The sequence below is a fragment of the Pogoniulus pusillus genome, chromosome 9 (genome assembly GCF_015220805.1).
Source record: "Pogoniulus pusillus isolate bPogPus1 chromosome 9, bPogPus1.pri, whole genome shotgun sequence".
NCBI lineage: Eukaryota > Metazoa > Chordata > Aves > Piciformes > Lybiidae > Pogoniulus > Pogoniulus pusillus.
This window is the reverse complement of record NC_087272.1, coordinates 2634962-2649200: the sequence shown is the minus strand read 5'-3', so window position 1 is coordinate 2649200 and position 14239 is coordinate 2634962. Positions and strand designations below refer to the sequence as shown.

General features: G+C 48.5%; 1 protein-coding gene across 1 annotated transcript in view; it reads right to left on the bottom strand.

Annotated features, from left to right (window-relative positions):
* Positions 1-63: 63 nt before the first annotated feature.
* Positions 64-14239, bottom strand: part of GRID2 (glutamate ionotropic receptor delta type subunit 2) — a 1033277-nt gene continuing 1019101 nt past the window's right edge. Inside the window, exons 15-16 of the mRNA XM_064148337.1 lie at positions 8717-8957; positions 64-578 (exon numbers count right to left, since the gene is read on the bottom strand). Coding sequence (XP_064004407.1) covers positions 156-578; positions 8717-8957 — 664 coding nt within the window. The 3' untranslated portion in view covers positions 64-155. The remainder of the gene's footprint in view (positions 579-8716; positions 8958-14239) is intronic.

Here is a 14239-nt window from a genome sequence, read left to right as displayed (position 1 = left end):
GAAAACAACTTCCAACCAAATTGAATAAACCCCTCAAAACAAAAAAGAAAGAAAGCAAACCAAAAGGTTACATCCATGTTAGTCCCACAACATTACAGCTGCTCCTTGCAAAAGGAGTCCTAGAAAAGCGACAGTGAAGAAACTCGGTCTGATGCTCAGATTGAGGTGCCTCGGTCTGGGTCACTACCGATATTCAGCCCCAGAGAAGGAGTTGGTTGGTAAGGGATAGAGGACATTGTTTTGATGGGGCTTCTGAAAAAGCCACCATTGGGTGCCCTGTGCCTGAAAGGGCCAGTTCGGTGCTCGGGCACACTGCCGAAGGAGAAACCCGAAGCGGCTTTAGCGGACAGCGTGCGGCTCAGAGTCTGGATCTGTTCTGGTATGAAGGTGGTTGTGGTGATGTGAGTGTTTCTGAAGTCACTGATTTGCTCCAGTGCCTGACGTGTGGGTAAAGTGTCAATGTCCAGCGGGGTCAAGTCAATGGACGAGGTGGAGAACTGTTTATGGGGACTGTCGTCGTCTGTGCAGAGGCTGTTGACGCGCCGGTGGAGGTGCTCGAGGTCGATCTCTTTGTCATCCTGGGGAAGGAGAAAAACAAGAGGCACCACTCACCATCGTCATTTGTGCTGGGCTGAAGCTTCACAGCGTGATCAGAACTGCTTGGGAAGCACAACACACAATTAACTACCGCTGGCCGATGGCATCTCTGAATGCCACCAGCAAATGCCCCCATGTGCCCGAAGCCGAGTGGGCTAAGCCAGACGGAAGCAAACACACAACAGCTACCTTCAGACCCTGAATCTGAACAAAGCAACCCCAAGCGCTGCTGCTAGGTTTCCATCAGAAAAAGGCAGGCTTGGAGCTAGCTGGGTGGGACTAGCAACAGCTGAAGAGCAGCAAAGTTTGTGCCCTGAAAGTACAGCATAATCTCAGGTGCCTGGGATGATGCCTGTTTTTCAGCGCCGCAATAAGGACTAGGTTTGCAAGTCAACACGGGAGATTCTAAGGGAACAGGCTGCAGCCTTCTTGGAAGGGCTCAAGGAAGAGCTAGAACCACCTCAGGCTGCTCTTTGCCTTCATAACATAAACCGTGGTGTAGAAAAGCTTCCAGACAAAACAGCCCCAAGCACTGGTGCCTCAGCAACATAGCACAGAAGGCAATGCCTACAGAGGTAGTAACTCTCCCCTTACTGCCAAAGAAGCAAGTCCATTGATTCTGATGGAATTACACTTCTCTGGGTGGGAAGAGAAGGTAACCTGGGGATCATTATAATAACTTAATCATCCCTCCTCTTACCTCTGTCCCTTCTTAAATCTCTCCTGCCAGAGAGCCCAGCTAAATGGCTTTGTCACAACCGAGAGTTTAAATGCACAGGAGTTAAAACTGTGACTGCCTGTACTGCACATCCATGTTTCTACTGAACTGCAAAGCTTATATCACAGCAGCATTATGTGTACACGTGCAGGGGCATCCCCTCGGCTCATTTACAAACCCCAAACCAGCAGAAACCAAAATCCATTTCAACTAACCTTAAACTTTACCTTAATCTCTGTGAAATCTACTGGCTCTTCCAGGCCACTAGAAATGTCTCACGCTCTAGGACCTCACAGAGGATAACTGGGCAGCCCAAAGATGTGCACTGATGACTTCCAGCCTTGATGATTGCAATTCAATGACTGGCTTGATCCAGAGCTCCCTGAATCAGTGGCCAAAGTCCTAGTTTATGGAATGGGCTGGAGATTTCTCCTTTGGCTAGGGATGAGGTTAAGTACTCTGGAAAAGTCCACAACTAGAACAAACCACAGTAGTTCAGCTACTTAGCAAATGGATTACTGGTCTAATGGCCCTGGGGTCATGCTGAACACAGATCCCCATCTGGAAAGAACCTGAGAGGCTAGCTCCCTTCCAGGATTTTACCCTCTGAGGGCAAGGAGACAAACTGGAGGGGAGGGAAAAGGAGCAGGGAATGGGGCATCAGGCATCTCCCTGGGACTGGATGATCACTGCCCACAGAGGTTTTGGTCTGAGCTCCTCAGGGGAAGGAAAAAAAAAACCCACCCAAATGAAGTGCTCATTCCTTGGCCTTAGCTTTCTGCCTACAGTTGATTCACATGTGGACATACACAGGGGTGCACATCAGAAGCACACAGGTGACACCGAAACCAAACGCATTCACCAAACGCTCTCTCCTCCAAGTGTCCTCAGCTGCTGCAGGGATGCAGGAGGACTGGGGCTGCGTTAGAAGCCAGGGCAACAGACAGGCCCAGATGTCTGCTCCTGGTGTTCTGGTTGCTGTTGGGTTTATTTGGTTGCTGTTGGGTTTATTTGGTTGCTGTTGGCTTTATTTGGTGGCTGTAGGGTTTATTTGGTGGCTGTAGGGTTTATTTGGTGGCTGTAGGGTTTATTTGGTGGCTGTAGGGTTTATTTGGTGGCTGTTGGGTATATTTGGTTGCTGTTGGGTTTATTTGGTGGCTGTAGGGTTTATTTGGTGGCTGTAGGGTTTATTTGATTGCTGTTGGCTTTATTTGGCTGCTGTTGGCTTTATTTGGTTGCTGTTGGGTATATTTGGTGGCTGTTGGGTTTATTTGGTTACTGTTGGGTATATTTGGTGGCTGTTGGGTATATTTGGTTGCTGTTGGGTTTGTTTGGTGGCTGTAGGGTTTATGTGGTTGCTGTTGGATTTATTTGGTTGCTGTTGGGTTTATTTGGTGGCTGTTGGGTTTATTTGGTGGCTGTAGGGTTTATTTGGTTGCTGTTGGGTATATTTGGTTGCTGTTGGGTTTATTTGGTTGCTGTTGGGTTTATTTGGTTGCTGTTGGCTTTATTTGGTGGCTGTAGGGTTTATTTGGTTGCTGTTGGCTTTATTTGGCTGCTGTTGGCTTTATTTGGTTGCTGTTGGGTATATTTGGTGGCTGTTGGGTTTATTTGGTGGCTGTTGGGTTTATTTGGTTGCTGTTGGGTATATTTGGTGGCTGTTGGGTATATTTGGTTGTTGTTGGGTTTGTTTGGTGGCTGTAGGGTTTATGTGGTTGCTGTTGGGTTTATTTGGTTGCTGTTGGGTTTATTTGGTGGGTGTTGGGTTTATTTGGTGGCTGTAGGGTTTATTTGGTTGCTGTTGGGTTTATTTGGTGGCTGCTGGGTTTATTTGGTTGCTGTTGGGTTAATTTGGTTGCTGTTGGCTTTATTTGGTTGCTGTTGGGTATATTTGGTGGCTGCTGGGTTTATTTGGTTGCTGTAGGGTTTATTTGGTTGCTGTTGGCTTTATTTGGTTGATGTAGGGTTTATTTGGTTGCTGTTGGGTTTATTTGGTGGCTGTTGGGTTTATTTGGTGGCTGTTGGGTTTATTTGGTGGCTGTTTGGTTTATTTGGTTGCTGTTGGCTTTATTTGGTTGCTGTTGGCTTTATTTGGTGGCTGTAGGGTTTATTTGGTTGCTGTTGGGTATATGTGGTGGCTGTTGGGTATATTTGGTTGCTGTTGGGTATATTTGGTTGCTGTAGGGTTTATTTGGTTGCTGTTGGGTTTATTTGGTTGCTGTTGGCTTTATTTGGTGGCTGTAGAGTTTATTTGGTGGCTGTTGGGTATATTTGGTGGCTGTTGGGTTTACTTGGTGGCTGTAGGGTTTATGTGGTTGCTGTTGGCTTTATTTGGTTGCTGTTGGATATATTTGGTTGCTGCTGGGTTTATTTGGCTGCTGTCGGGTTTGTTTGGCGGCTGTTGGGTTTATTTGGCTGCTGTTGGGTTTATTTGGTTGCTGTTGGGTTTATTTGGTTGCTGTTGGCTTTATTTGGTTGCTGTTGGGTTTATGTGGTGGCTGTTGGGTATATTTGGTTGCTGTTGGCTTTATTTGGTTGCTGTTGGGTTTATTTGGCGGCTGTTGGGTTTATTTGGCTGCTGTTGGCTTTATTTGGTTGCTGTTGGCTTTATTTGGTTGCTGTTGGCTTTATTTGGTTGCTGTTGGGTTTATTTGGTGGCTGTTGGGTATATTTGGTTGCTGTTGGCTTTATTTGGCTGCTGTTGGGTTTATTTGGTTGCTGTTTGGTTTATTTGGTTGCTGTTGGGTTTATTTGGTTGCTGTTGGGTATATTTGGTGGCTGTTGGGTTTATTTGGTGGCTGTTGGGTTTAATTGGTTGCTGTTGGGGGTTGTTTTGGCTGGTTTTTTTTTTTGCTCTTTTTTTTGTTGTTCTTGTTTTTTTTGGTTGTTGGGTTTTTTGGTTATTGTTGGGTTTTTTTTTGGCCTTTTTTGGTGTTGGTTTTTGTGGTTGTTGTTGGGTGCTTTTTTGGTTATTCTTGGGTTTTTTGGTGGCATTGTTGGTTTTTTGTTGTTGTTGTGGTTTTTTTTTGTTGTTGGGGTTTTTTTTGGGTTGCTGTTGGGGTTTTTTTCATTCTTGTGGGTTTTTTTTGGGTTGTGCTTTTTTTTGTTTGTTGGTGTTTTTGTTGTTTTGGGTTTTTTTTGGTTGTTGGGTTTTTTGGTTGGTTTTTTTGGGTTGTTGGCTTTTTTTTTGTTGTTGTCCTTTTTTTTGGTAGTTGTTGGTTTTTTTTGTTGTTGCTGGTTTTTTTTTGTTGTTGCTGGGCTTTTTTTGGTTGCTGTTGGGTTTTTTTTGTTTGCTGTTGGGTTTTTTTTTGTTTGCTGTTGGGTTTTTTTTGGTCACTGTTGGGTTTTTTTTGGGTTGCCTTTTTTTTGGTTGCTTTTTTGATGGTTTCAGGGATTTTTTTTTTAAATGGATTGTTTGGTTTGTGATTATTATTGTTTTGTTTTGTTGCCCTTTGTGTTAGATAAATATACATATATATATATAGTTTTAAAATTAGAAAACCAGGCAAACACTGTACTTGAAGATGCCAATTTAGAAAGAATTGGAATTTAATCACTTCTGAGCCTCTCTACTCAAAATATTCCTCTTCTCTTACAGAGATGCATTTGGGGCTAGGGTCAGACCAGTGGACAAAACCAGGTAAGTGGTGATATTCTCCCATGCTCAGCCCACAACCCAATCTCCACCCAACTGATACACCAAAACGAGACCCACTCACAGTACGATTGTGCATATCTCCATAACATGTTCCTTCCTCTTCTCTCTCGTGTGAGCAGTAGTGAAACATTCAGCAGTTCTCACATTTAAATTATCATCAGGCTTCAGAGTCAATATCCCATTGAGATTACTGGGGAGGTTCATACTTCTCTCAGAGCTACTGCTTAAGGCTGTCTGCAGACTCAGGCAGACGGCACTGAATGGGTTACTTCTGGGACGTGACCAAAAAGTTATCTTCTCAACCATAAGACAATTTGTTTCTCAGTAATAAATGCTTGCATTCTGGAGCACATGATGGCAGCCACCAGGAGGAAAAAAAACAACACAAAACCAAAAAGGGTTGGCTTTGCTGACCACAAACTGGCCCAATCTGACCCCCGACTCTGGACTAGTGGCCTGGAAGTGCCAATGGATTTCATGGAAGCTAAAATGAATTTTAAGAAGGTTAGTTCAGATGTATTTCTTTGCTGAATGCATCCCTCCCCCCCCACGGCCCAGGCTAGTGGGGACATTCAGCACACAACATCCACGTTAAACTCAGCTTTGAGCCAAGCTTTTCAGTTTAGTGTCAAGATGCAATTTTAAGTGCTGGGCTAAATGACCAAGTGACAACAGGTCAAGGAGGCCAAGTGATAGCACTTGTGGGCCTCAATTTCTCTGCATTGGGAAATTTAGATAGGAGATTTTAGAGTTACATAAAATAGCCAAGTCTTTGTTTGTTTGTTTGTCTGTCATTGCTTTTGTTTTCCCTTCTGTGATTATTTTTTGTTATGTTTTGCAGCAGACCAAATATGAAGTTCTGAAAGTTTGGGTAAAGGAGAATCATAAAATGAAGCACGTTGGAAGAGACCTCCAAGGTCATCCAGTCCAACCTAGCACCCAGTTTAGCCAATCAACCAGACCATGGCACTAAGTGCCCCAGCCAGGCTTGGCTTCAACACCTCCAGGCACAGCCACTCCACCACCTCCCTGGGCAGCCCATTCCAATGCCAATCACTCTCTCTGACAACAACTTCCTCCTCACATCCAGCCTAGACCTCCCCTGACACAACTTGAGACTGTGTCCCCTTGTTCTATTGCTGGTTGTCTGGGAGAAGAGACCAACCCCCACCAAGTCCACATTTTCTAGTTAATTGGCCAGGGCTGGGTGCTAGGTTGGGCTGGGTGAGCTTGGAGCTCTCTTCCAACCTGGTTGATTCTCTGATTCATCTCTTCAGCAGGGAAGAGCTGTCCTGTCCAAGCACAGGCTCACAGGGTATTAGGGCAACCTGTGCCAGTGTCTCATCAACTTCACTGTCGAGAAGCCTTTCCTAACACCTGGTTTCAATCTCCCCTCTGCCAGTTTAAACCTATTACTCCTCATCCTGTAATTACAAGACCTCGTCAATAATAGTTCCTCCCCAGCCTTCCTCTAGCCCCCTTCAGATCCTGGAAGATCATTGAGTAATACAAGGAGATCATCAAGTCTAACCTCCCTGCCAAAGCAGGACAAGATCACAGAGGAGTGGCATTCCAATGGAGGAACTAATACATTTGTTAGTTTTCTTCACAAAATATTTTCCCAGAATTGGAACAGAATCACAGAAAGCATCCAGTTGGAAGAGACCTCAAAGATCATCCAGTCCAACCTTTGACTCAGCACTGAAGGGTCAACACTAAACCATATGGTCTCCATTCCTGAGAAATCCAATTTAAGGATTAGAGATTTTTTTTTGTGTGTGTGTGTGTGTGTATTTTTTCTTTTAATAATGGTCTGCTCCAGACCTTGAAGAAACAACAAGTTACCCATGGCACAGCAATGTGCCCTGGGGGCCAAGAAGGCCAATGGGATCCTGGGGTGTATTAGGGTGAGTGTGTCCAGCAGATCAAGGGAGGTTTTCCTCCCCCTCTACTCTGCCCTACTGAGCCCTCATCTTGAATACTGTGTTCAGTTTTGGGCTTCTCAGTTTAAGTATAGGCAGGATGCTAGGAGGAAGTTGTTGGCAGAGAGAGTGATTGGCATTGGAATGGGCTGCCCAGGGAGGTGGTGGAGTCACTGTGCCTGGAGGTGTTCAAGCAAAGATTGGATGAGGCACTTAGTGCCATGGTCTGGTTGACTGGATAGGGCTGGGTGCTAGGTTGGACTGGATGAGCTTGGAGGTCTCTTCCAACCTGGTTGATTCTATGATAAGAGGTCTTGACAGGGATCTGCTGGAAAGGGTCCAGCATGATGAGGGGACTGGAGGGCATGGCTGGTGAGGAGAGGCTGAGGGACCGGGGGCTGTTCAGTCTGGAGAAGAGAAGACTGAGAGGGGATTGGATCAATGTTTATAAGTATCTGAGGGCTGCCAGGAGTGGGGGACAGGCTCTGCTCACTGCTCCCTGGGACAGGACAAGCAGCAATGGGTGTAAGCTGCAGCACAGGAGGTTCCAGCTCAACACAAGGGGGAACTTCTTTGCTGTAAGGGTCCCAGAGCCCTGGCACAGGCTGCCCAGAGAGGTTGTGGAGTCTCCTTCTCTGGAGCCTTTCAAGGCCTGTCTGGATGTGTTCCTCTGTGATTTGTGTTAGATAGGATTGTCCTGCTCTGGCAGGGGGGTTGGACTGGATGATCTCCTTGGGTCCCTTCCAACCCCTAACATCCTGTGAGCCTGTGATCCTATGAACAAACAAACAAACAAACAGCTTGGGAATTAAAACAGGCAAGAAAAGTTTAAACATCATCTAACATCAGTGCTGTGTAATTAGGTAGTGTCATGAATCCTGCCTGATTACACAGCATCAGCTTAGCAGGAATAAACACAACAGAGAAACTGCAGGTGTGAGACTACTGCGCACAAATGAACAGCAATACCCCGCAAGGTACACGGCCACGTGTCTAAGCTACACAGACAGGGAAGTTACAGTGCTGCATTAAAGCTCGTGTTTAGGGTCAGCTTTGGCCATTGCTGCCAAGTGCATTCTACCCAAGACTTCGTTGTGAGGGCAGGGAATTTGCTGTAGGACCACATGAGGCTCTAGGTGGCTTGTAAAGGGGCAGACGAGCACCGAGAGGAAAGCATTACACGGACACGTGTAAGAGCAAACTCATCTCTGGTGTCAACTAAAATATGTCCACCCAAGAGTCTGTAGTAGATTTCAGAAATAAATCTGGTCTGAAAAGGAAAAAAAAAAACAAACAACAGTCTAACATCACTTTTGCTTCCCTGGACTTCAGAGAGGTGAAGCTGATGGAAGCCTCGAGAGGTTAAGGTTTCTGAAAGCGGGCAGACGCTCACTTTAAGAAGCTAACTGCTGATTAAAGGGCTAAGCTCTGCCAATCTGTTTTGAAAGGCTCAGCCACTGAGCTTAAGGGATGTATTTTTCAAGAAGCCAAGAAACCTTTGAACTTAACTGCTGAGAATCAGCTCTCACCAGTGGGAATAATTAACCACATACTGAAGTAGCGCCCTAGGAGTAACGCTTCTGGCTCACTTGGAATCATGAAGTTTCATGTTTCCCACTCAAGCTTCTCTAGAAAGAAGAGCCTGAAAGCATTTTGAGGAACAAAATTCACCTTCAAAACAAAGGAAAAAAATCAACCACCAGCAAGCCAAGGAAATGCCTCTGAATTTGATTCCCCACACTCTCTAAGGCCACGAAGTCAAGGCAGCAGCACTCTTTAGGGTGCGTGAAAGTTCCCCAAGAGAAAGGGAGGGTCCAATACCTCTTTTGATGGCACCCTGGAGCCTTTCCTTTTATTCCACCACGTTTCCAACATGGCAATGAAACAGGACAGGACAATCCCAGCAGCGAGGATGCAGAAAACACCTGCAAAACTTTTTATGTCCAGGGCACCTCCCTTCTGTTTGGTATCCACGGATGAGTAAAGGTCACACTGACCGTTCTTTGGCCACCACTTATGCTTCAGCACATCCATGTCACCGTTCTGCTGCAGCTCCAGAATCCTGAAAGACAAAGCAGCACAGAGTCAGGGCTAACAGTGGAGCAGTGGAGGGGGCACCTGGGGGTGTGAGGATGTAATCCAACTACTTGCAACCTTGCCATGTGTCTTGGAAAGCTGAGCAGATAGTGAACGCAGAGAGGCTGATTCATTCAGGAAATCTTGGCTGTGGGGCTGGCTGTGAGGCCAAGCATATGAATATTTGTGCTCCACTCTAGACAGATACAAGCCTCAAGCCTCTCTATCCTTCTAGTGCTGGAGCACCTCTCCTAGGACAGACTGAAGGAACTGGGGCTGTTCAGGCTGGAGAAGAGGAGGCTCCCAGGTGATCTTCTTGTGGCCTTCCAGGATCTGAAGGGGGCCTACAAGAAAGCAGTGCTGAGCACAGGGGCAGAAGAACCTCCCTTGTCCTGCTGGCCACACTGCTCCTGAGCCAGCCCAGGATGCCGTTGACTCTCCTGCCCACCTGGGCACACTGCTGCCTCATCTTCAGCTACTCTCTGCCAGCACCCCCAGGTCCCTTTCTTCCTGGCTGCATTCCAGCCATGGCACTAAGTGCCTCATCCAGGCTTTGTTTCAACACCTCCAGGCACAGCAACTCCACCACCTCCCTGGGCAGCCCATCCCAATGCCAATCACTCTCTCTGCCAACAACTTCCTCCTAACATCCAGCCTAGACCTCCCCTGGCACAACTTGAGACTGTGCCCCCTTCTTCTGTTGCTGCTTGCCTGGCAGATACTTTGCCAGTCCATACATTATCATGGCATCCCACTGCTTTCAGCTATAACTCACCCTAACTCTAGTTCTTGGTGCCCTGGCACCCTGATTTAGGACTTAAATAAGTAAGTCTATGGTTTCTTAAAATCCTAAGCCTCAACCCCTGACAGCATTCTGGCCCAAGTATTCCTGTCAGGTTAGCAGGGGCAGCAGACAGCTGGCATAAATAGAAGGAACAGAAGACTGCATTTTGATGCCCAGCCCAAACATCTGGCATAGGTGTTTTTACACTCAGGAGTTACTGTACTATCTACACAAGGCAGTATCAGAACAGCACTGTGGGGTTTCTTTCTTTCAGCAGCAGTTCTAATCCCTGAGCAGGGTTATCTTCCCTCTTCTATTCAGTCAGTAACAGAACAACCCATCCAAATGATTGCTCTATTCTCATTAATTAAATGATTCTTCCCTTGTCAGAGTAATTCTGGATTACAGCAGACCTCTTTTCCACAATAGGCATTTGCATAAAGACACTGAACTTGAGCTTGCTCCTTAATAGTGACTGATTCCTAATTACAGGCTCACAGGATGTCAGGGGTTGGAAGGGACCCAAGGAGATCATCCACTCCAACCCCCCTGCCAGAGCAGGACAATCCTATCTAACACACATCACAGAGGAACATATCCAGACAGGCCTTGGAAGGCTCCAGAGAAAGAGACTCCACAACCTCTCTGGGCAGCCTGTGCCAGGGCTCTGGGACCCTTACAGCAAAGAAGTTCCCCCTTGTGTTGAGCTGGAACCTCCTGTGCTGCAGCTTACACCCATTGCTGCTTGTCCTATCCCAGGCAGCAGTGAGCAGAGCCTGTCCCCCCCTCCTGGCAGCCCTCAGCTACTTAAAGCATTTATCAAATCCTCTCTCAGTCTTCTCTTCTCCAGACTAAAATGTCCCAAGTCTCTCAGTCCCTCTCTCCTCTCCTCCCCTAAATCATCCTCGTAGCCCTCCACTGGATTCTCTCCAGCAGATCCCTGTCCCTCTTCAACTGGGGAGCCCAAAACTGAATGCAGCATTCATTTGTATTCCTGATAATTATTGACAGTTTTCTTTATGGGTGTAAGATAGAAGTTCAATCATTTCAAGGAAAACATAAAAAAAAGGAGCAGTATCCAGGGACAGTCAATGCACCACTGCATGGAATAGCCTGAGAAACGGACAGCTGTCACTGGAGTCCTGGCAAAGGGCAGCTGAAAACACAGTAGGACATCAAATACATATCAAAAGCAATCAGAAGAGTGTGAGTGTCTAACTGTAGTCATAGAATCATAGAATCAAGCAGGTTGGAAGAGACCTCCAAGCTCAGCCAGTCCACCCTAGCACCCAGCCCTGGCCAAGCAACCAGACCATGGCACTAAGTGCCCCAGCCAGGCTTGGCTTCAACACCTCCAGCCACAGCCACTCCACCACCTCCCTGGGCAGCCCATTCCAATGCCAATCACTCTCTCTGCCAGGAACTTCCTAACAACATCCAGCCTAGACCTGCCCTGGCACAGCTTGAGACTGTGTCCCCTTCTTCTCTTGCTGCTTGCCTGGCAGCAGAGCCCAACCCCACCTGGCTACAGCCTCCCTTCAGGGAGCTGCAGACAGCAATGAGCTCTGCCCTGAGCCTCCTCTTCTGCAGGCTGCACACCCCCAGCTCCCTCAGCCTCTCCTCACAGGGCTCTGCTCCAGGCCCCTCCCCAGCCTTGATGCCCTTCTCCAAACACCTTCCAGCACCTCAACAGCTCTCTGCAATGGAGGAGCCCAGAACTGGACACAGCACTCCAGGGGTGGCCTGAGCAGTGCTGAGCACAGGGGCACAAGAACCTCCCTTGTCCTGCTGCCCACACTGCTCCTGAGCCAGCCCAGGATGCCATTGGCTCTGCTGCCCACCTGGGCACTGCTGCCTCAGCTTCAGCTCCTCTCTCCCAGCACCCCCAGCTCCCTCTCTGCCTGGCTGCTCTCAGCCACTCTGCCCCCACTCTGCAGTGCTAATACAGAGAGAAAAACAGAGTTCCTATTTCTGTTAGACTTAGTAACCCATTTGTTCCTGAATTAACCCACTTGTGGGCACAAAAAAACCCACTAATGTACTAATAAGATTTAACACTACTAACCTGTTGCTAGTTAAGAATACAGAACCACAGAGTTATGGACGCTGGAACAGAGCTCTGAGATCACCCAGCCCAGCCTGTGACCTAACACCACCACATCCACCAGACCATGGCACTGAGTGCCACAGCCAAGCTCTCCTTCAACACTTCCAGGGATGGCAACTCCACCACCTCCCTGGGCAGCCCATCCCAGTGTCTAATTCCCCTTTCCATCAGGAAGTGCTTCCTAACATCCAACCTAACCTCCCCTGGCACAGCTTCAGGCCATGCCCTCTTATCCTGTCACAAGTGTCTACAGCTACCTGAGGGGTGGTTGTGGCCAGGAGGAGGTTGCTCTCTTCTCTCAGGTGGCCAGCACCAGAACGAGAGGACACAGCCTCAGGCTGTGCCAGGGGAAATTTAGGCTGGAGGTGAGGAGAAAGTTCTTCCCTGAGAGAGTCATTGGACACTGGAATGGGCTGCCCGGGGAGGTGGTGGAGTCGCCATCCCTGGAGCAGTTCAAGGCAGGACTGGACGTGGCACTTGGTGCCATGGTCTGGTCTTGAGCTCTGTGCTAAAGGGTTGGACTGGATGACAGCAATAAGGTCTGCCCTGAGCCTCCTCTTCTCCAGGCTAACCAATCCCAGCTCCCTCAGCCTCTCCTCGTAGGGCTGTGCTCAAGGCCTCTCCCCAGCCTCATCGCCCTTCTCTGGACACGCTCAAGCATCTCAATGTCCCTCCTAAACTGGGGGGCCCAGAACTGAACACAGCACTCAAGGTGAGGTCTAAGCAGTGCAGAGTACAGGGGCAGAATGACCTCCCTGCTCCTGCTGGCCACACCATTCCTGATGCAGGCCAGGATGCCACTGGCTCTCTTGGCCACCTGGGCACACTGCTGGCTCATGTTCAGGTGGGTATCAATCAGCACCCCCGGATCCCTCTCTGTCTGGCTGCTCTCAGCCACTCCGACCCCAGCCTGTATCTCTGCATGGGGTTGCTGTGGCCAAAGTGCAGCACCAGCGCTTGGAGCTACTGAACGCCCTCCCCTGGTCTTGTTCAACCTTCCTAACTTGGCAGCGCGTCTGCAGCGAAGGAAACTCCGATTCGAAGCGATACGCTACGAGGAGCAGCCCCAGGCAGGGAGGCTCCCCGCGGGCATGCGCGGGAGCTGAGCGGCGCTGCCGCTGGCGGCCACGCGGTGGCGCTCTGCGCACAGCCATCCCTGCTCCGCCGCCCCTCCTGCTGGCTGCACTCCGGCTCGGCAGGCAGCGGCGGGCAGCAGCCGCCAGAGCCAGCCTGACGCTGCGCTTCCAGCTTTAATAGGCGACTTAAACCACAACGCCGTAACGCGATGCTCTGAGCGGTAACCATGCACTAAACGCTGTCATTCCAGAGAAGGAGACTCCACAGCCTCTCTGGGCAGCCTGTGCCAGGGCTCTGGGACCCTTACAGCAAAGAAGTTGCCCCTTGTGTTGAGCTGGAACCTCCTGTGCTGCAGCTTCCACCCATTGCTGCTTGTCCTATCCCAGGCAGCAGTGAGCAGAGCCTGTCCCCATCTCCTGGCAGCCCTCAGACACTTAGAAACATTGATCCAATCCCCTCTCAGTCTTCTCTTCTGCAGACTAAGCAGCCCCAGGTCCCTCAGCCTCTCCTCACCAGCCATGCCCTCCTGTCCCTCATCACCTTAGTTCACTCTCACAGCCTTGTAAGCACAAACACCAACAGTTTTCATTGATAAAAAACACCACATTGAAGATTTAAATGTTTGAATTGTCTTTTAAGGATTATTATTTTGTGTGTGTGAATTAGATCACAAGGAGTAATTTTAATTGATCTGTTTCTCCTCTCTGCTGATGTCCTATGGGAAGGACACATCAACAAGGGACTCCCTAAACCTGACCTAGCTCTGAGTGAATATTTAAGCCTCGTCTTCAGCTGAGAAGCAATTGCATGAAGAAACAAATCACTGCTACAATTAATGTTAAGAGTTGTGGTGACTACCACATGAGGATGCTCAGAGGGATTGAGCTGCTCTGCTATGAGGACAGGCTGAGTTGGGGCTGTTCAGTCTGGAGAAGAGAAGGCTCCAAGGAGACTTTATTGTGGCCTTCCAGAGTCTGAAAAGGGCTACAATAAAGCTGGGGAGAGACTTATTAGGGTGCCAGGTAGTGACAGGCATGGGAGGAGTGGAACAAAACTAGAAGTGGGTAGATTCAGATTGGATGTGAGGAAGAAGCTGTTCAGCATGAGGATGGTTAGGGGCTGGAACAGGTAACCCAAATGGAGCAGAACTAGAAGTGGGTAGATTCAGATTGGATGTGAGGAAGAAGCTGTTCAAAATGAGAGTGGTGAGAGACTGGCACAGGCTGCCCAAATGGAGCAGAACTAGAAGTGGGTAGATTCAGATTGGATGTGAGGAAGAAGCTGTTCAGCATGAGGATGG